Source organism: Anomaloglossus baeobatrachus, chromosome 9 (genome assembly GCF_048569485.1).
Source record: "Anomaloglossus baeobatrachus isolate aAnoBae1 chromosome 9, aAnoBae1.hap1, whole genome shotgun sequence".
Lineage (NCBI taxonomy): Eukaryota > Metazoa > Chordata > Amphibia > Anura > Aromobatidae > Anomaloglossus > Anomaloglossus baeobatrachus.
The window spans coordinates 78162748-78185628 of NC_134361.1; the positions used below are offsets into that span (position 1 = coordinate 78162748).

Genomic DNA, 22881 nt, shown 5'->3' on the forward strand with positions numbered 1-22881 from the left:
ACATGTGCAGAGAGCAGGGAGCCGTGCACACTGCTTAGCGCTGGCTCCCTGCTCTCCTAGCTACAGTACACATCGGGTTAATTACCCGATGTGTACTGCAGCTACATTTGCAGAGAGCAGGGAGCCGCGCACACCGCTTAGCGCTGGCTCCCTGCACTCCTAGCTACAGCACACATCGGGTTAATACCCGATGTGTACTGCAGCTACATGTGCAGAGACCAGGGAGCCGCGCACACTGCTTTGCGCTGGCTCCCTGCTCTCCTAGCTACAGTACACATCGGGTTAATTACCCGATGTGTACTGCAGCTACATGTGCAGAGAGCAGGGAGCCGCGCACACCGCTTAGCGCTGGCTCCCTGCTCTCCTAGCTACAGTACACATCGGGTTAATTAACCCGATGTGTACTGCAGCTACATGTGCAGAGAGCAGGATCCGGCAGCACAGGCAGCGTGAGAGCGGCGGAGGCTGGTAATGAAGGTAAATATCGGGTAACCACCTTGGTTACCCGATGTTTACCCTGGTTACAGCTTACCGCAGCTGTCAGACGCCGGCTCCTGCTCCCTTCACATTCAGGATTGTTGCTCTCTCGCTGTCACACACAGCGATGTGTGCTTATCAGCGGGAGAGCAACAATAAAAAAACGAACCAGGGCTGTGTGTAACGAGCAGCGATCTCACAGCAGGGGCCAGATCACTGCTCAGTGTCACACACAGCGAGATCGCTAATGAGGTCACTGGTGCGTCACAAAAACCGTGACTCAGCAGCGATCTCGCTGTGTGTGAAGCACCCCTTACCCGGGATGACCTTAGGTTCCAGGAGCGATCCATGAAGGTGAAACATGATAGGGAATCTATACATCTGGCTCCATCCCTCCAGAGGCCACAGATGTGCCAGTTTCCAGTTGTTGCTTCTGCTCCTGAAACCATGCAGGTACACCATATCAGGATGTCCGACCAATGTTGAGACTACCATCCAGCCATGAAATTGTGCTTATACTGCGGAGGTGCAAAACACTTCATTTATGCATGTCCTGTGAGGCCAGAAAAATGTTTGGTTTCTGAAGCTCCAGTGAGGCCAACCTGGAAGTCGGTGTCATCTTCCTTTCAGGGTCTAAGAAGGAGTCCCTTCAGCAGCTGTCATCCAGTCCTCCCTGTCCAATGGCCATGTCTTCACCTACCATTTTTGAAGACAAGATGCTAGAGAAGAAATCTCATTCAGGCCTGGAAAAGAGGGGGCATAAAGGGGGGGAACTGTAGCACTGGCGTAGCTGCAGGGATGCCGACTTACCACTGGGTTGTTTCCCCCACAGCTCTGCGTTTGCCCATGTGCTCATCTGCCTCCCTCTGTTGTACATGTCTGCTGTATAGAGTGATGCTGAAGCCGATGCTGCTGCACTGCTCTGTACATCACAAGCAATCAGATGATCACAGTTTCAGGTCCCCTAAGAGTACTAGAAAATACAATAAAAAGTTGGAAATTTCAAATCACCCCCTTTAGACCCACTAAAAATAACACAATAATAAAAAAATACACATATTTAGTAACGCTGAGTTCAGAAATGCCTCATCTATCACAATAGAAAATAAATATATCCGATTGGTAAAGTGTGTAATGACAAAAAAAATCAAAATTCCAGAATTTAGTCACCGCAACATTGCAATAAAATACAGTAAGAGGAAATCAAAACATCGCTTCTACACCACTATGGTATCATTAAAAGCATCAGCTCAGGACACAAAAAATAAGCCCTCACACAGCCTCTGATCCTAAAAATTAAAATGGTACTGGTCTTAGAAAATTGTGCCAAAAGCGCCATTTTTATTTTTTTGGTTTTTTTTTTTACAAATTTCTGGATTTTTTCTTCCTCATTTAAATAAGGAAAAAAGTATACATGTTTGGTATCTACATACTCGTACTGACCTGGGGAATCACACTGCCTGGTCAGTTTTACCATATAATGAACATGGTAAATAAAAACATTTTTTTGTCCTCTTTTCCAGTACAATATGGGGCAGAATGAATGGTGTTATGCCAAAGTACAACTTGTCCTGCAAAAAATAAGTCCTCATAAGCTATATTGATGGAAAAACAAAAATGTTATAGCTTTTGGAAGAAAGGGAGGAAAAAATGAAAGAGCAAAAACGGACAATGGTCACGGTGAGAAGGGGTTAACCCCACTTTATTACAATAGCATGGAAATGAGCAATTCACCCTTTTCACTCCAGATATCACTGATATTCAGAAAAAAAAGAACCAATGCACAACAGTATTGGATAAAGTCATTTTGATTTTAAAAGAAGTCTTAGCCAATTTTTCACAGCTTCTTCTGATTAACACATTTTCATTTCCGACTCACAGAGTTGCAGACTCCTTTCATATTACATGCAATTTCCAAATGTCATTTCCATCGATTGCCATTTCCATACCTTAGTGCAGAATCGTTAGTATACATGTTCAGATGCATCCATTGGATTCCGCTCCACGGAACATACAAACGGTGCAGCGGTAATACTGACAAACAGCGCCCTCTACTGGCGAGACCATGTGTAACACTGTAAAGTAAATCATTAAAAATAATGTGTGCAAATATGATGTCTTAGTGTAAGAACAAACGTTCTTCATTTTACCCAATTCACGTACTGATCACTGGATAACATAACCTTCTCCTGGTAATAAAGGAGCTGATATAACTTGCATTCACAACCATTAGTGTTTTATGAAAGGATCAAAAACAAGGAAGGGAAAGTGAAAAGTAGAACTGAATATTCCATTGTGCAACAACTCACAATGACTAAGATGGACAGAGAAATATTACTTTAGCAGCAAGGTACAAGTCTAATGCTATACTGAACGCTTCTACAATATATTGTATTGTTCAGTATTTTTTATTATTATTATTATTATTATTAATATTTATTTATAAAGCACCATTGATTCCATGATGCTGTACATGAGAATGGGTTACATACAGAAAACATTTACAAGTTACAATAGACAGACTGGAACAGAGGCAAGAGGACCCTGCACTTTCGGGCTACCATTCTATAGGATATTGGGGAAGAGACAGTAGGTGGGGTGTTGGGCGGGCGGCAGTTCTGGCACAGTGGTGGGGCGGCAGCTGGGGTGGTGGTGAGGCAGCAGCTCGGGTGGTGGTGAGGCAGCAGCTCGGGTGGTGGTGAGGCAGCAGCTCGGTTGGTGGTGAGGCAGCAGCTCGGGTGGTGGTGAGGCAGCAGCTCGGGTGGTGATGAGGCAGCAGCTCGGTTGGTGATGAGGCAGCAGCTCGGTTGGTGATGAGGCAGCAGCTCGGTTGGTGATGAGGCAGCAGCTTGGGTGGTGGTGAGGCAGCAGCTCAGGTGGTGGTGAGGCAGCAGCTCGGGTGGTGGTGAGGCAGCAGCTCGGGTGGTGGTGAGGCAGCAGCTCGGGTGGTGGTGAAGCAGCAGCTTGGGTGGTGATGAGGCAGCAGCTCGGGTGGTGATGAGGCAGCAGCTCGGGTGGTGGTGAGGCAGCCGCTCGGGTGGTGGTGAGGCAGCAGCTCGGGTAGTGGTTAGGCAGCAGCTCGGGTGGTGATGAGGCAGCGAGGTCATTGGAGATTATAGGCATTTTTGAACAGATGGGTTTTCAAGTTCCGTTTGAAGCTTACAAGTGTAGCAGATAATTTGACATGTTGAGGCAGTGAATTCCAGAGGACAGGGGATACTCGGGAGAAGTCTTGGAGGCGGTTGCATGAGGAGCGAATGAGTGAGGAGAGAAGGAGGTCTTGGGAGGATCGGAGATTACATGTTGGAGTGTAGGGGGAGATTAGTTCGGAGATATATGGAGGAGACAGATTATGCACAGCTTTGTAGGTCAGTGTTAGTAGTTTTAATCGCATACGGTGGAGGATGGGGAACCAATGGAGGGATTTGCAGAGAGAAGAAGCGGGGTGGTATTGAGGAGAGAGGTGGATCATTCGGGCAGCAGAATTAATGAAGGACTGGAGAGGGGCGAGCGTGTTGGCAGGGAGGCCACAGAGGAGGATGTTGCAGTAATCGAGGCGGGAGATTATGAGGGCATGCACTAGCATTGTGTAGAATGAGAATTGAGGAAAGGACAGATTCTGAAAATATGTATAAACAATAATTCACTTTCCAGACATTAATATTCTGATTTCCTTTCTTTTTTTGTTCTTACTCCATATTTATATTCATTACGATACATAGAATATATTGTGGTACTATCACAGATAATGATATGTCACCGTGTCAGAATCGAAACAACGTATCTATCAGGGTCATCCGAACTTCATTGGAAAAATTTCAGAGGTACAGGTGCATCTCCGCCAAAGTTTTAAATAACCTTATCTTAACAATCCTATCAAAGCTGTGGTTATCCCGATTGCTTGGGCACCTTTATTTACCACACGTTTTCCTTCCACTCAACTTTCCATTAATATGCTTGGATACAGCACTCGGTGAACAGCCAGCTTCTTTAGCAATAACCTTTTGTGGCTTACCCTCCTTGTGGAGTGTGTCAATGACTGCCTTCTGGACATCTGTCACATCAGCAATCTTTCCCATGATTGTGTAGCCTACTGAACCAGACTAAGGGACCATTTTAAACTCTTAGGAAGCCTTTGCAGTTGTTTTGTCGTAATTATTCTATTTTTTGAGATAATGACTTTTGGATTTTCATTGGCTGTAAGCCATAATCATCAACATTAAAAGAAACAAACACTTGAAACAGATAACTTTGTGTGTAATGACTCTAATATATGTGTTTCCCTTTTTGTATTGAATTACTGAAATTAATTAACTTTTTGAGGATATTTTAATTTATTGAGATGCACTTGTATATATTAGAGATGAGCAAATCCAGTTAATGCAAATTGAATTTGTGTTGAATTTTATTAAATTTGCACAACCCGGTGACTTCAAACAATTTGTGATTCGATTTGCCCGAATCGCACAAAAAATGTCCACATTTTTCAAATTGCATCAGCCACAGAAGACTGGCATGACTTCAGATGCTATCACGTGAGCTTATCCACATTACCTAATATAGTATTGCTCAGCTAAAAAGGAATGACTATCATAGCCTGTATAAAAGCCAAGGCAGGGAACGCAACAGCAATTTTATGGTGATTTAGGACAGTGAGAGGATGTCAGAGCTCACAAATCAGCAATAGAGATCGGAAGAGAAAGCCTTACAATATTGTCAATTAATAAAGAAGACAACAACGGGTTGTATAGCTCCAACAGTGAAAAAGATGAGTGTCATAGTCTGTGAATAATACAGTGATTCAGTTGATAGGGCCAGCAGCAATGCCCAATTCAATGTGATCACTGATTGCTTGTAGATGGTATCCATCCTGCTGCATTTGTTTTACAATTACACTTTTTTCTTCATTATAAACCCCTTGCTCACGCAGCCATTTCATTTTGGTTTCTACATTTATATTTTTTCTCCCCCTTATTTCAATAGACATAGAATATAAAGAAAAATGGGAATACAATTCCAATTGCGATAAAATGGTGTAAAAAAAATGCATTTTTGTTCATAGTTTTGGATATTGTTTTTATGGTATTCCTTGTATGGTAAAAGTGACCTGGTAATATGAAACTGTAGGCCAGTACGATTATGCAGCTATCTTGGCTGCTTTTGAAACCCACTAGTGTCCTGCAATTGTGTCATGGAAGTTCATGAAATGCATGCCAGAAATTGCTTAATTTAATTTCCTATCTGAATAGTTAATATGCAGCAGAGATTGGAGCTGAAGACCGGACACTGCTGTTAGGGACAGATGTTGGCTTTGTAGCTAACCCTTATAGAGGGAACTCAGCACCTGAGCCCCTGCTACACTCATTGACTCTATTGCTGACTTACATGTACATCAATTTCTACTATGCGGTTAATGCACTAGAAAACAGCAAGCCATCACAATATTTTTAACAACAAGAAAACTCAAATCAGTGTCACTATGCTTATCAAAATCAGGGTTTAGATGTAATCCTAGGAAACCTCAGAGTGTTACACATGTTTTTTCAGGGCAACTGTTGACCTCTAAAATATATATATATATCTTGCCACTGCACAAATCCCTTCATTCAGTTGTATCATCAGTCATGCTGGTGCCCATGCTCTCCGGCTGGCATCCTCGGTCTTCCTATTTCGGTCGCTGTGTTGGATGTGGACATCAACTTTCTTCATGGGAGAAGCGTTTTAAAGGAGATGGCCAGACACATCATATCACATGACTGAAGTTGGAAGCCCTTTACACCCAAAGGGCATTGCAGCAGCGCATGCATTATTGTTCAAGTTGGTGTTAATATTATATCATCTCTGCTTATTTCACCGCTATGATGCATCATCCTGTCCATCATAAAATCTCTTGCCTCATCCCCATTCCACACACACTATCTAAGGAAGTAATCAAAACACGTGTTGGGGCGTTCTCGTCTAAGCAGTATTATTATGGATTTGTTTAACCGTTTGCCTGGTCATTGTTTTGTGGTCTTTTGCATACTATTCCCATTATTACCATAGTCAAATGTGCTTGGACATCCTCTCAGACTCTGAATGTTACAGGATACAGCACTCGGACCTTACTGACATATTTTGGAAGAAATTAAAAAGAATCTTGAGTAAGGCAAAAGAAGGCCTGACTGATGGAAACGAGATGGCTTTCTTTCTCCCTAGAGAAACCACAAGTGGCAACAATCTACTCCTTACCTAAGGTTCATAAAAGATATTTCCCTCTGGAAGGGAGACTCATTGTCTCTGAGGCAGACAGTTTGAAACAAGAAGCTAGTCAATACATAGCTTGTATTTTAAGACCCTTTGTCCTTCTTCTTCCATCGTACGTCTGAGACACCATGGACATGTTCCAGAGATTGGAAGATATTTTCATTTCCCGATGCCTTGCTCGCAATCTTATATGTTGAAGCATTATGGTGTATAACGCAATATCTCATGACAAGACTCAAGGCTGTTATGCTGTAGAGTGCTTTTTGAGAAATAGAACTCTGCATTTGCAGCTGCATAATGACCTAGTGATCAAACGCCTTAATTTTGTCTTACTAAACATTTTTTCCTTCTGATGGGCATGTCTACCAACAGCTCAGAGGCACAGCCATGGGGAGCCCTTGTGCTCCTATCTATGCTAATTTGTTCCGGGCTGGTGGAAGGAAAGGGGGATCTTTTCTGAACACTTTGATAGGTGGGCGAATCACATTTCCAATGGTTAGACTACATTGTTGACGTCCTAATTATATGGACAGGGATGAAGGAGACCATTAAGGACTTTGTTTTGGAGTTGAACATCAATGAATTGGGCTTGTGAGTCATATGAGAGATCCAGTCAAATGAGATTGCATGGCTAGATCTTAAAATTATGAATCAGGAGAACGGAAGTCTGTCTATGATTATCTTCAGGAAAACTACAGCAACAAACAGCCTCCTGAACTGGGAAAGCCATCGCCCCACTCCCCTTAAAAGAGAAATCCGGAAGGGGGAGTTTTTGTAACTCAGTAGGGACTGCTATTCCTATGGTGATTTTGAGACGAGAACTGAATGGGAGGGTTTGCAAATGAGGGTATCCAAAATCTGTTCTAAAGACAGCCTTCCGACATGCTGCAGTGACACCAAGAGCAGAACTCCAGAAACCCAGAGTGAAGAAAGCCAACAGATCAGGATGAATGGCAAGTTTGACAATAAATGGAAGGAGGTGAAGGAGCTCCTAAAGACATATTGGCCAATCCTTAAATTGGATCATAACATTAGAAATATGATGGCAGATACCCTTTCCATCAAGTACTGACGTGGGATAAACCTCCAGGATCGATTGGTCCACACCCATTTTACATCAGAAACATCGAAGACCTCATGTGTGAATCGATATATTCTAAAAGGGACCTTTTAGATGTGGTAAATGTATGGACTGTGAATTTATTTGTTATGGATTAGCATTTGACACTGCCTCAACTGGCATTAAATACAGATGTAGAAACCTCATTAATTGTAAATCGCAGGGTCTGGTTTATATGATCAATTGTCAAAGACTATCTGCCATTTTTGGAAGTGAATATTGGACACATCAACAGAAAGGAAGACAAACCAGTGGCTAAACATGCATGGTCACATCATGGGGGTGATGCCAAATGTCTGGCTTTTCATCGTGTGCAGGTCATTTGATCATCAAGTAGGAAGGGAGATCTTGATAACAGAGGACTACAAAAGGAGACCCAGTGGATTTTTTGCCTTAAAAGTGTTAAACCACTGGGTCCCTCTTTTGCACCCTTTATTTAAAGTATATATCTCCTTATTTTCCCTGGGATTCCTATTGTATATGGAGATAAGGTATGCACACCAGTGACTATGTAAGGGGAATATATGAAAAGCAGAAACTGCTGTGTGAATACTGACATGAAAAATCCAATAGCTACATGTAAGAGTGAAAATGTGAAAAATGGAATCTGCATTACTGCCATGAACATATGAATCAAGAGAAATTTAGCTACTGAATTGATCAATGCAATAGAGCCCCAACACTACGTCAAAGTATTTCTCTACGTTGGGGTCCCTAGCTAGTGTGTGTCCTCTCATGCAGTTAAAAAACTTACCGTAAATGGGAAGTTGAGACCCAGGCTATATATGCGTATAATGTGGACTGGCCCCAACTACACCTATTGCCAGTTCACATTATACGCATATATAGCCTGGGTCTCAGCTTCCCTTACACTGCTGATTGCATTCCAATGGACTTGTGTGTTGATCCATTTATAGACATTAGCGTAGGATATGAATTTAATACAATGATGGGTAGTCTTACTAGAATGCATATATTTAATGTCCATGTCTACTTTTGTCCAATTTTATACTAGCGTGGTGGAATATGCATACAGTTAGGTCCAGAAATATTTGGACAGTGACACAAGTTTTGTTATTTTAGCTGTTTACAAAAACATGTTCAGAAATACAATTCTATATATAATATGGGCTGAAAGTGCACACTCCCAGCTGCAATATGAGAGTTTTCACTTCCAAATCGGAGAAAGGGTTTAGGAATCATAGCTCTGTAATGCATAGCCTCCTCTTTTTCAAGGGACCAAAAGTAATTGGACAAGGGACTCTAAGAGCTGCAATTAACTCTGAAGGCGTCTCCCTCGTTAACCTGTAATCAATGAAGTAGTTAAAAGGTCTGGGGTTGATTACAGGTGTGTGGTTTTGCATTTGGAAGCTGTTGCTGTGACCAGACAACATGCGGTCTAAGGAACTCTCAATTGAGGTGAAGCAGAACATCCTGAGGCTTAAAAAAAAGAAAAAATCCATCAGAGAGATAGCAGACATGCTTGGAGTAGCAAAATCAACAGTCGGGTACATTCTGAGAAAAAAGGAATTGACTGGTGAGCTTGGGAACTCAAAAAGGCCTGGGCGTCCACGGATGACAACAGTGGTGGATGATCGCTGCATACTTTCTTTGGTGAAGAAGAACCCGTTCACAACATCAACTGAAGTCCAGAACACTCTCAGTGAAGTAGGTGTATCTGTCTCTAAGTCAACAGTAAAGAGAAGACTCCATGAAAGTAAATACAAAGGGTTCACATCTAGATGCAAACCATTCATCAATTCCAAAAATAGACAGGCCAGAGTTAGATTTGCTGAAAAACACCTCATGAAGCCAGCTCAGTTCTGGAAAAGTATTCTATGGACAGATGAGACCAAGATCAACCTGTACCAGAATGATGGGAAGAAAAAAGTTTGGAGAAGAAAGGGAACGGCACATGATCCAAGGCACACCACATCCTCTGTAAAACATGGTGGAGGCAACGTGATGGCATGGGCATGCATGGCTTTCAATGGCACTGGGTCACTTGTGTTTATTGATGACATAACAGCAGACAAGAGTAGCCGGATGAATTCTGAAGTGTATCGGGATATACTTTCAGCCCAGATTCAGCCAAATGCCGCAAAGTTGATCGGACGGCGCTTCATAGTACAGATGGACAATGACCCCAAGCATACAGCCAAAGCTACCCAGGAGTTCATGAGTGCAAAAAAGTGGAACATTTTGCAATGGCCAAGTCAATCACCAGATCTTAACCCAATTGAGCATGCATTTCACTTGCTCAAATCCAGACTTAAGACGGAAAGACCCACAAACAAGCAAGACCTGAAGGCTGCGGCTGTAAAGGCCTGGCAAAGCATTAAGAAGGAGGAAACCCAGCATTTGGTGATGTCCATGGGTTCCAGACTTAAGGCAGTGATTGCCTCCAAAGGATTCGCAACAAAATATTGAAAATAAAAATATTTTTTTTGGGTTTGGTTTATTTGTCCAATTACTTTTGACCTCCTAAAATGTGGAGTGTTTGTAAAGAAATGTGTACAATTCCTACAATTTCTATCAGATATTTTTGTTCAAACCTTCAAATTAAACGTTACAATCTGCACTTGAATTCTGTTGTAGAGGTTTCATTTCAAATCCAATGTGGTGGCATGCAGAGCCCAACTCGCGAAAATTGTGTCACTGTCCAAATATTTCTGGACCTAACTGTATGTTTAACCCCTTAACGACCGCGGGCCGTAAAATTACGTCCTAAATGACATAATGTTACTGCCCGCGGTCCTCCGGCGGCAGCATGCCGCAATCGGCACACATCTCAGCTGATTTTCACAGCTGAGATGTGTGCCTGCTAGGCACGAGCAGAATCATCTGCTCGTGCCGATTAACCCCTTATATGGCGCTGTCAATACATGACAGCGCCATTATAAGCGCGATTGCGGTAATATTTTCCTTACCGCCCGATACCGGAAGTCACGTGACGCAATCACGTGACTCCCGATAGTTGTCATGGTAGCACAGGGTCATGTGATGACTCCTGTACTACACCTGACTTGGTTTCACTTTCGCTGTGCCCGGGGCACAGCAAAAGAGAAAGACAGCGTATCTGCTGTTTACAGCCTTGCAGCTGTGATCAGCAGATACTGCAGAGCGATCGGAATGCTGATCGCAATAGCCCCCTAGGGGGACTAGTAAAATAAAAAAAAAAGTTAAAAAATAAGTTTTAAAAAATTAAAAAAAAAACAAAAAAACCTAAAAGTTCAAATCACCCCCCATTCGCCCCATTGAAAATTAAAGGGTTAAAAAAATAAAAAATATACACACATTTGGTATCGCCGCGTTCAGAAACGCCCGATCTATCAAAATATAAAATCAATTAATCTGATCAGTAAACGGCGTAGCGGCAAAAAAATTCCAAACGCCAAAACGACATTTTTTTGTCGCCACAACTTTTGCGCAAAATGCAATAAGAGGCGATCAAAACGTAGCATCTGCGCAAAAATGGTACCGTTAAAAACGTCAGCTCGAGACGCAAAAAATAAGCCGTCATTGAGCCTAAGATCCCGAAAAATGAGAACGCTACGGGTCACGGAATATGGCGTAAAACGTGCGCCACTTTTTTCGGACAAACTTCCGATTTTTTTTTAACACCTTATATAAAAGTAAACCTATACATGTTTGGTGTCTACGAACTCGCACTGACCTGAGGCATCACACCCACACATCAGTTTTACCATATAGTGAACACAGTGAATAAAATATCTCAAAAACCATAGTGCTATCGCACTTTTTTTGCAATTTTTCAGCATTTGGAATTTTTTTGCCATTTTCTAGTACACAATATGGTAAAACTGATGGTTTCATTTAAAAGTACAGCTCGTTCCGCAAAAAATGAGCCCTCACATGACCATATTGACTGAAAAATAAAAAAGTTACGTCTCTCAGAAAAAGAATGGCGAAAAAAAAACGGAAAGCGAAAAATCGGCCGGTCGTGAAGGGGTTAATGGAGAAGAAGACAGCCTTTTTGGTTATCCTTCCTTATTCAGTGTTCAGAAGTATCTGCTTTATGATTGTGACATGTGGTTATCCTGAGGAAGGAGTTGTATTATCTCTGAAATGTGTTGACAAGAAACCACTTTCTGTACTCCTGATCCTGGATCTTTTATTAATCAGATTCACTCCCCTATCCATTGGTATTCAATAATAAATCTATAAAAGTCTCTAATCTACTAATGCATAAATGTCTCCTGATGAGTCATCTCTTTGTGGATGATGAAGCACGTAGACACAATATAGCATTGACATAGTATGGTCAGATAATAAAGTGTCAAAGGTTCACTAGCATAAGACATTGTACTCACATAATGAGAGAAACAAAGGATCAATGTTTGCTTCTTTGTATTAGTCAATTCCTGAAAGAAAATATCCCACAGAACTTGAAACACTTGTGCTCATTTGTTGTATTATATCGAAATTGGGGTTATTTATGTTAACATTAATAAAAACTAAGTTTTAATTCCTTTTTCAGTGAGTTTTTACTATAGCAAGTATTGCTTTATTTATTTTATAGCAGTGTTTGTTCATTTCTACTTATCACTTTTTTGCTAAAAGCTAGATACTGCAATGAGCATGTGCCTTGAGAGGCCAAAGATTGCTGATGACCCAGAAGTAAAGCGTGGGCATGTGCATTCCAGTACTTTGCTCTGCCCTCAGCAGGGTACAATGGAGGACGCCTGCACAGGCACAAGATGGGGGGCGCTGAATAGATGGCATAGGACACGTCATCCATATGAGGCAGGGAAGGAGGACAGTGGTTGCAACCAGAGAGTAGGCTCCAAAACAAGACCAGCAAACACATTGGACTGGACCGCACCATATATAATAAAAAGTATTTTTGTGCCATGTAGATGGGATTGGGGACTTACATACACCTTAACTAAATATCATAAAAGAGGCCTTCAAGGGAACCTGCCAGGTCCCCTATATCCTCTAACCCAGCAGCATTCATATCTATATGGCTAAATTCCCTGCCTAACCAGCCCTGCATAATGTTATTCACTTAACTCAATGCTTAAAAAAAGGATTTATAATCTTTGCTGTTCCTATGCTAATTAGGACTTTGACTATTCGATGGAACATTATTTTTGCAGACTAGTCAGCCCTCTTTCCGTGTTATCGCGCCCCTTTGCATGTGACAACATGATTTCCACGAGCTAAAGTCACCACCAGCTTCTGGAAATCTCGGACATATGTGCGGCTTTGTTCACTCACATTGAACCTCTGGGTGTATGTGTCCTGGCTTCAGAGAGGCGCACTGAGCATGATCGGAAGAACAGCTTCTGCACTTCTGATCATGCTTATGACGCCCCTCTGAAACTAGCACTTGTACACCCGACTTGAGAGGTTCAATGTGAGTGATCAAGGCTCCGCGCAAGTGCAAGATTTCCAGGAGCTAGTGGAGATGCTGGCTAGTGGACATCATTAACACGCGCAAAGGGGTGTGACCATATGGAAAGAGGGCCAACTAGTCTGGGGAAACTAATACCCCATCGGATAGTCAAAGAACCAATTAGCATAGGGAAAGCAGAGGTTTTAAATCCTTTTTTTAAACATTGAGTAAAGGGTGCTTTACACGCTGTGACATCACTAGCTATTGCTAGCGATGTCGCAAGCGATAGCACCCGTCATATGTGTGATATGTGTTGATCGCTGCGGTAGCGAAAATTATCGCTACGGAAGCGTCACACGCACATACCTTGTCAGCGACGTCGCTGTGACCGCCGAACAATCCCTCCCTCAAAGGGGAGGTGCGTTCGGCGTCATAGAGACGTCACTGCGGCGTCACTAAGCGGCCGGCCAATAGAAGCGGAGGGGCGGAGATGAGCGGGACATAACATCCCGCCCACCTCCTTCCTTCCTTCTTTTCCGGTGGAGGCAGGTAAGGAGATGTTCGTCGCCCCTGCGGTGTCACACACAGCGATGTGTGGTGCTGCAGGAACGACGAACAACATCGCTACTCACCAGACAACGATATTTGGTTTTTGGACGACCTCTCCAACACCAATGATTTTTACCACTTTTGCGATCGTAGAAGGTCGCTCGTACGTGTCACACGCTGCGATGCCGCTAACGACGCCGGATGTGCGTCACAAACACCGCGACCCCGATGATAAATCGTTAGCGATATCGCAGCGTGTAAAGCACCCTTTCTCATCATACAGGGCTGGTTAGGGAGGGAAGTTATTCATACAGGCATGAATACTGCTAGGTTGGAGGGCATAGGGGACCTGATAGGTTGCCTTAAAGGTTTTGGCCATACTTTATATTGGAAAAACCTGGTGACAGATTCCCTGTAATACATTTATCTGAATTTTTTGTTCTATTCTGGTTTTTAACAATTTCTTACCATAGTGTTGTAGTTATAACTAGTGTTGAGTGAGTAGTAGAATAGAGTAGTAAAACTATTCATACTCACTATGCTGTTAGTGAGTACTGTCCACTACTTGTATATTCGTTATGAGTAGCGGGTGCAATGTAAGTCAATGGGAAATACTCGCTAAGTAGCGAATAGTACGGCTTTTGAGTTACGCCCTACTTAGCGAGTATTTCCCATTGACTTACATTGCGCCCGCTACTCATAACAAATATACGAGTAGCAGACAGTACTCGCTAACAGCATGGGAGTACGAATAGTCAACGATCACACAATATCACATGCACGATGGGGGCAGGTGCTTTGGCGTACGATATCGCTAGCAATTGTTAGAAATATCGTAGCGTGTAAAGCTCGCTTTAGTCTGACACAATGTCTCCATTATATTTAAAGTATATCAATACATCACCTAAAGGAGCAGGTCTCATACCACCTTATGGCACTTGTGATTTGGAAACTCTGATAATGGATAGATATACAGTATTCTGCTATTCTGCATATTAAAGTATCAACATAAATGACAGTGAATTCTATTAAATTGATTTATATACTGTACAAACTGAGTACTGAGATATGAAGTATAGTAATAAATAATGAGCTCAATATGTTATGCAGAATAGATCCCTTGTCAGACTCCCGTATGCTGAACGTCGCCGTGTTGTGGCTTTTTTCTGCTTCCTTAGCACGCAGTTGACAGAACAGAGAGGCTCGTTTAGCCCATGGCTGCATCGCTGTGGGATTCTTTCAGATACTGACTCTACATCACAATGCAATGAAAACACACATTATTCAGATTTCTCATACATGCTTGACATGCTTATCCATTTTTCTTGGTACTTGTAAAATCCAATCTGACAAGTATAAAGTAATGTACAAATGTATATAAGTATAAACACTATATATGTGTGTGCTTAGAAACATGTTTAAAGGGATATGTGTCACCAAAGCTGAGTAATAAATCAAAGCAATGTCGCTTTCATGCTTGTATAATAACTTTCTAGATCCGTCCATTCACATTGACCCTTTTACTATGAGGGTATAATTTGGAACATTGTGCATGCGAAGAGTGATCTTGGTGGTGTTGGAAGGATGAAGAATCACTCTATTGATTTTTATGTCCTTTTTTGATTCACATCACGGAGGGTATATAAGGGCAGTGCTCGTTATGCCCTTTGGGATCTCTGCTAAAAGGAATCTGTCACCAGGTTTTTGCCACTTAATCTGAGAGCAGCATAATGTAGGTGCAGAGATCCTGATTCCAGTGATGTGTCACTTACTGGGCTGTTTAGTCTAGTTTTGATAAAATAACTGATTAATCAGCAGTAGATTATCATTACAGGACTACTTAGAGTGTTGCTAGGTAGTCCAACATATTCATGAGCTCTGTATAACTGCTGGATCTGCAGCAGAGAAAACACTGATTTTATTAAAATGATAGCAAACAGCTCAGTAAGTGACACATCGCTGGAATCAGGGTCTCTGTCTCCACGTTATGCAGCTCTCAGATGGGGGGAGAAAAAAACCTGGTGACAGATTCCCTTTTTAAGGAGGAACGTGGGTGATAGCCACCAGGACACAAGGGCTCCTCAATCCTCAACCCTCTAACACCCCCCAAAAGACTCCCTACATACAGTATGTGTGTATGTGTTACTGGCTCGCCCACCCCAGGGCTATGGGACACCCGGTGCCGGGCCGGACTAGTCCAGTGGTAGTCAGTGGTGGCTGGGCCCGGCTCCGTGGCCCTGGTGGGTGTCAGTAGAATATGTGGCTTGGTGAATAAAGTTTGTGTTCGTGACGCCACCTGTGGTATGTGGCTAATAAGCCGCCGCTGCTGTATGAGGCCTCCGGGGGATGATATGGCAGCAGTGGTGGTACTACTCCCCACAGGTGGAGCAATGCCCCGGGGCACAGTTGGTGCTTGTGAGTGTCTATGCAGCTGAAATAACAGAGGCGACTTCAAGGGTACAGTTTCAAGTTCTTTACTCACAATTCTTGTCACAGTCTTGCAGGGACCCTTGGACTGCTGGGACCACTGTCAGGGACCTCCGCCGTTTCTGGGTGATTCAGAGAGTAAAAGCCGGTACCCTTCCCTTAAGTGTCTCTATCTTCTGCTGTCTTCCTTAGCCTTGCCTTGGTAGGTTGAACCTGGCTTGGCCTCCACGACAGCCTCCAGGTTGGGGAGTCACCTGTCGGCTGATTATCCCTTTTCTGGGGGTACTGCTGTGGGCTGTGGCCTGGGGAGTTTACAACATTCCCTGGGCCTCGGTTTTTACTGTTTGGAGATGATTTTGCACTCCTCCGGTTTCTAGGGACCGTCCCCTGTTGCAGCTTGATCCCTCCACCGATGTTCTTGTGGAGCAGGCCACCGCAGCTCTACAACTACCCGTGGTACCTCTAGGACTACCCGTGGCCCTGGGACCCTTTCTGTTCTCTGCGTGATGTCACCTGGACCTTCTGAGTCCCAGGATCTTCGCCGGGAAGCGTCTCTTTCTTTCCTTTCAGCTCCTGACTGACTTGGAGCTTTCTTTCTGTTACTTCTCCTCCTCCTTGCCTGCCTCCAGCAGGCCTCCTCCTCCTTCCCCACTTTCTCTCGTTCTCCTTCTTCAACTACATGCTGGCTCCTCACTCTCTCACTCCCTGGGGTAAACTGACTAAACTTGACCTTCCTCTCTGTGTCTGCTCTCAGATGGCTCCTCCCACCTCCCCAGTTGCCCTGTTCTACCCTATAGGAGCAGGGATGGGTCTTACGACCCCTCCCAGCATGCAGCATGGGAGGGTTATCTGCCACTTTCCTTGGTCCCAGTGTGTTCCTAGCAATGGGTGTAGTGTGGATTTACCAGGGGACCGGAGTTCACTCTCTTCCTCTCCCAGAATGGGGCATCACACCGCTGGATGGGGTGCAATGACCTGTGGCGACGGAAGCCTCAGGGACGCCACACTCCCCCACAGCAAATCCCAGCACGTCCTCGGGCTGAAAAACAACAGAAAATGTGGAGAAACTGCAAAAACATTTTTGTTATGCATAACATAAAACAATAAAACATTTCTTCCCTTTATGGGAGGCACATATAAGTAAACGTTGCGAACTTCTTATAAAGAAAACTCTAAGTGTGCACTTCCAGTCCATTGCACGGTTCGGGCACATCCCCCATAATTCTGGTAGGGGGCACAACGGGTGCAACTAATTACATTGTTGGCTACAACAAGTCCAGTAGCCTGGCAGTTCGTTTCTTTCAATCAACAAAGTGGAAAACAAAACCAGCCACTAAGTCCAGTGGCCTGGTTCCACAGGACACTTTACACATCACATTACATTTACCAGGGACCACATTCCAGTCTAGTGGCCCGGTACACATACACAGAGGGGGTGACGTCTTCAAAAAGTACAAGGGGCAGTAAAGCAGGAAAGGGTGTCATCTTCAAAAAGAACATTAGGGCAGCACAAAAGGGACATCTTCACAAAGCATGAGGGGCAGACAGGGGCTATATACAGTTCAGCATCTTCTTACTTCTTTACATGTAGGGATTCTTCTCCGGCTCCCCACCTGGCAGCAGGTAGACAGCGGTCAGCACAGTCTGCGTCTGCTGGTCTTGGCGGGCCGCACCTGGCATGGAGGCGGCCTGTATTGGAGTCGCTGTTGTGACCGATTCTTGACGGGCCGCACCTGGCATGGCTGCGGCCTGGGCTTGGCGGGCCTCATCTGCGGCGTGGATTAACGTCGCCGCTGCGGCGGGATCTTGCTTGTCCGAGCGGGGTATCGCTGCTGGGGCCTGAGCTGGACGGGCCGGGCTTGGCGTCGCTGCTGCGGTGTGGATGGGCGTCGCTCCGGCGTCGAAATCTTGGCGAGCCGCACCTGGCGTGGCTGCGGCCCGGATCGGCGTCGCCATGCCGGGCATCTCTCCAGGGACCGCGGGCATGGTAGCGGGGGTTGGGGCACTCGCGCCGGCAGGGGCATTAAATGACTCACCCCTCAGTAGCATCTCCGGTGTTCTGGCGGTCGCTGCTCCGCGCGTCGCTTGCCGGATCTGCTGCTTCACCTCCGCCTGCAGCCTTTCACACCACTGGTCCATCTCCCAGCCCCACCAGTCAGCGGAGTCTAGCTCTGGATCGCTGCGTGTGGACGCCATTCTCTCTGCGTCTCCTTCTGCACGATCTCCCAGCAGCAGGCTCGTCGCTTCTTCTAGTAGCAGACTTTTGATGTTGCTCAGCAGCAGGCTGGTAACTTCCCGCTCCTTCATCCTGTCAGCCATCCTCCCGACCTCAGCCTTCAGCTCAGCGGTGGTCACAGGCCTGATCCAGGTGAGCTCTTCCTGGCCTCCGCTTACAGGAGCCATCTTCTCTCTTCCTCTAGGCAGCATTCTTAGCGCGCCATTTTTCATCCGCTGCTCTGCATAGCGGGCACTGCTTCGCGCTCTTTTCTTGGACAAGGGGGCAGGGCTTCTCTTCGCGCCCTTTCTTCTTGCACGCCCCCCTTCTTCCCGCGCTCAGTGGCTTCAATGGCGGCAGTTTCTCACAGTAAACACAGGCTATTTCACGATTCTTCAGGCACACAGTACCCGGTGTGACCGGGCACGAAAGCCTGTTCGTGACGCCAAAGGTTGACTCGCCCACCCCAGGGCTATGGGACACCCGGTGCCGGGCCGGACTAGTCCAGTGGTAGTCAGTGGTGGCTGGGCCCGGCTCCGTGGCCCTGGTGGGTGTCAGTAGAATATGTGGCTTGGTGAATAAAGTTTGTGTTCGTGACGCCACCTGTGGTATGTGGCTAATAAGCCGCCGCTGCTGTATGAGGCCTCCGGGGGATGATATGGCAGCAGTGGTGGTACTACTCCCCACAGGTGGAGCAATGCCCCGGGGCACAGTTGGTGCTTGTGAGTGTCTATGCAGCTGAAATAACAGAGGCGACTTCAAGGGTACAGTTTCAAGTTCTTTACTCACAATTCTTGTCACAGTCTTGCAGGGACCCTTGGACTGCTGGGACCACTGTCAGGGACCTCCGCCGTTTCTGGGTGATTCAGAGAGTAAAAGCCGGTACCCTTTCCTTAAGTGTCTCTATCTTCTGCTGTCTTCCTTAGCCTTGCCTTGGTAGGTTGAACCTGGCTTGGCCTCCACGACAGCCTCCAGGTTGGGGAGTCACCTGTCGGCTGATTATCCCTTTTCTGGGGGTACTGCTGTGGGCTGTGGCCCGGGGAGTTTACAACATTCCCTGGGCCTCGGTTTTTACTGTTTGGAGATGATTTTGCACTCCTCCAGTTTCTAGGGACCGTCCCCTGTTGCAGCTTGATCCCTCCACCGATGTTCTTGTGGAGCAGGCCACCACAGCTCTACAACTACCCGTGGCACCTCTAGGACTACCCGTGGCCCTGGGACCCTTTCTGTTCTCTGCGTGGTGTCACCTGGACCTTCTGAGTCCCAGGATCTTCGCCGGGAAGCGTCTCTTTCTTTCCTTTCAGCTTCTGACTGACTTGGAGCTTTCTTTCTGTTACTTCTTCTCCTCCTTGCCTGCCTCCAGCAGGCCTCCTCCTCCTTCCCCACTTTCTCTCGTTCTCCTTCTTCAACTACATGCTGGCTCCTCACTCTCTCACTCCCTGAGGTAAACTGACTAAACTTGACCTTCCTCTCTGTGTCTGCTCTCAGATGGCTCCTCCCACCTCCCCAGTTGCCCTGTTCTACCCTATAGGAGCAGGGATGGGTCTTACGACCCCTCCCAGCATGCAGCATGGGAGGGTTGTCTGCCACTTTCCTTGGTCCCAGTGTGTTCCTAGCAATGGGTGTAGTGTGGATTTACCAGGGGACCGGAGTTCACTCTCTTCCTCTCCCAGAATGGGGCATCACACCGCTGGATGGGGTGCAATGACCTGTGGCGATGGAAGCCTCAGGGGCGCCACATTACACTCTATTCCTTACTATTCTTTTTTAATGTTTTGTAGATGAGAAAAAACAATGATGAAGTTAACAGGGTAACACGAGTGCTAAAGAGAAGAGTGTTGGGGAGACAAGTCCTGATCTGGAACACCACAATACATTTTCCGGGCTGGCTAACAATGATTGGGAGTGTGTTGGGGTAACATCACTGCTGCAGGACTCTATCTCCAGCCACTGACTTGATAGTACATAAAAAGAGGATTGGCAAAAGAAAAGTGAAGTTCCAATACCACACACAGGCTAGGGACAAATATTCAGCTGTTTCTTAATCCTGCACAACTATTTTAAAGGGAATCGGTCAGGTCCCCAGGGTACCCAGAACCATGAGCAGTTCTGGGTGAATATCTACAATCCCTGCCTAACTGTCCAAGCATTTACTAGCATATATAAACATCTTTAGAAAACGTATTTCTAAAGATCGTTTATGAGATGCTAATGAGGGCTGTGACTAGTCGCAGGGGCATTAGTTCCCTGGCTAGTCAGCCCACGTAACCCGCAGGCGCTTACTCACTACTGTGTGACCCGCTGCAGTGACCTGGGGTTACCTCATGAGGTCATCTCAGTTCACTGCAGTGGTTCTCACACAGCAGTGTGAGAGCCTGCAGTGACTGCTCTCCCTGCCAATGAGGAACGATCTGTTCTTTATTGGCCAGGACACTGAATTTGGAACCTCGTGGGACCCCCTTTTGGATTACGTCAGACCTTGGATTTGAGAAATAAATTGGTGAATGAGTGTGTCTCTTGTCTTTATTTCTTTAATCATTTTTTCTCTTTATGTTTTTCAGATTCATTTTTGGGGAATGCTTTTGGGACATCGCTATGGATTATGGCAGACATTTAATAATTTGTTGAATGAGGGTTGTAGTCAGAGGGTGTTTATTCAACTAAAATATTTTTCTGCCATTTTACACTACTAGATTAGTAATGGAGGTGTCTGCTAGACACTCACCTATTACTAATACCAGGGCTTGATGTCAGCTGGCAATTCACAACTGGCATCAACCTCATATATTACCTCGTTTGGCACCGCACCAGGGCAACGGAAAGCTGTGTCCAGGGCCAGATTTGGCGTATCTAATAGATCTGCTACCTCTGGGGTGACTGTCAGCTGCTATTTTTAGGCTGGGAAGGGCCAAATAACGATGGCCCTTCCAACCTTAATATCAGCCCCCAGTTGTCTGCTGTCCCTTGGCTGGCTTTGAAAAAATGAGGGAGACCCAACGCCTTTTCTTTTTATTTGTTCAAATAATTGAAAAAATCAGTGTGGGATCCCTTCTATTTTTGCAAAAAAGCCAATGTACAGCTGACAGCTGAGGGTTGCAGCCCACAGCTGCTGTACCTGTGCTGATTATGAAAATTTGGGGGCCCCACGTTTTGCTCATAAATTATTTATTAAGTCTGCTAAAATGCACAAGCTATCTATTATCTGCCTATTAATCATTTCTCTGGTTTTGCACATCTTTTACAGATAAATAAAACATTAATTTCAGTATCTTGCTTTTTTTTTACAGTCCCTGTCACACAGACAGCACACGGACAGCACACAGACAGCACACGATGTCACACAGACAACACACGGACAGCACACGATGTCACACAGACAGCACACGGACAGCACACAGACAGCACACGATGTCACACAGACAGCACACGGACAGCACACAGACAGCACACGGACAGCACACGGACAGCACACGGACAGCACACGGACAGCACACAGACAGCACACGATGTCACACAGACAGCACACGGACAGCACACAGACAGCACACGGACAGCACACGGACAGCACACAGACAGCACACGGACAGCACACAGACAGCACACGGACAGCACACAGACAGCACACGATGTCACACAGACAGCACACGGACAGCACACGGACAGCACACGATGTCACACAGACAGCACACGGACATCACACGTCACAGACAGCACACGGACATCACACGTCACAGACAGCACATGGACAGCACAGGGACGTCACACGGACGTTACACGGATGTCCAAAATGGACCATGTAACGTGCTTTTTTGACATGGACGTCACGTGAATGAGGCCTTATATGAAGTGTGTGGACTGTATGGAGGCCTGAGGGAAGTGTTCCTGCGGCTTCATAAGCCGCACAGCTCCCTGTGTGTACAGTGCACATACACAGCAGTGCACGCAGCCTTCCTGCTCAGAGCCAGCACTGCTTGTTGTGTGCGGAGCTCGGGCGGCACTCGCTGCCGGCTCTATATATGCAGACAGTCCTCTGTGTACAGCTCTGTAGACGCAGCAGCACAGAAACCACGCCCCCTAATCACAGGCTCTGGAGACTACCGCCTGACTCCTCCCACACACGTGACTGATTACATGTTAGTGACGTCATGACGGTCCTTTAGCCCTTACTCCCTTAGGAGCTATCTAGGACCCCACTGTAACCGCGGCCGTGGCTGTAGCGCGACCTCCCTGCTGAGCTCAGAGGACCTCGCCCCCCTCCCGGCCTCAATTTCATACCAGACGCCTCTGCCTGCGGACGATACCCGGGTCATGTGACTAGGATCACATGACATCGTCCAACCAGGAAGTGCAGCTGATCGTGGACCAGTCAGAAGCAACATGGACAGATACGACCAAGCGGCCATGAACGCGGCCCCGCTCCCCCCCGTGGAGCTCCGGCAGTAAGTGAGGGCGACGGGCGGAGTGTGGGAGCGGTGAGGGGCGGGA

At 45.7% G+C, this 22881-nt stretch overlaps 1 protein-coding gene across 1 annotated transcript in view; it reads left to right on the top strand.

Moving 5' to 3' along the window:
• Positions 1-22558: 22558 nt before the first annotated feature.
• The window catches only part of VMA21 (vacuolar ATPase assembly factor VMA21), a 32735-nt gene continuing 32412 nt past the window's right edge, over positions 22559-22881 (top strand). Inside the window, exon 1 of the mRNA XM_075322676.1 lies at positions 22559-22835. Coding sequence (XP_075178791.1) covers positions 22774-22835 — 62 coding nt within the window. The 5' untranslated portion in view covers positions 22559-22773. The remainder of the gene's footprint in view (positions 22836-22881) is intronic.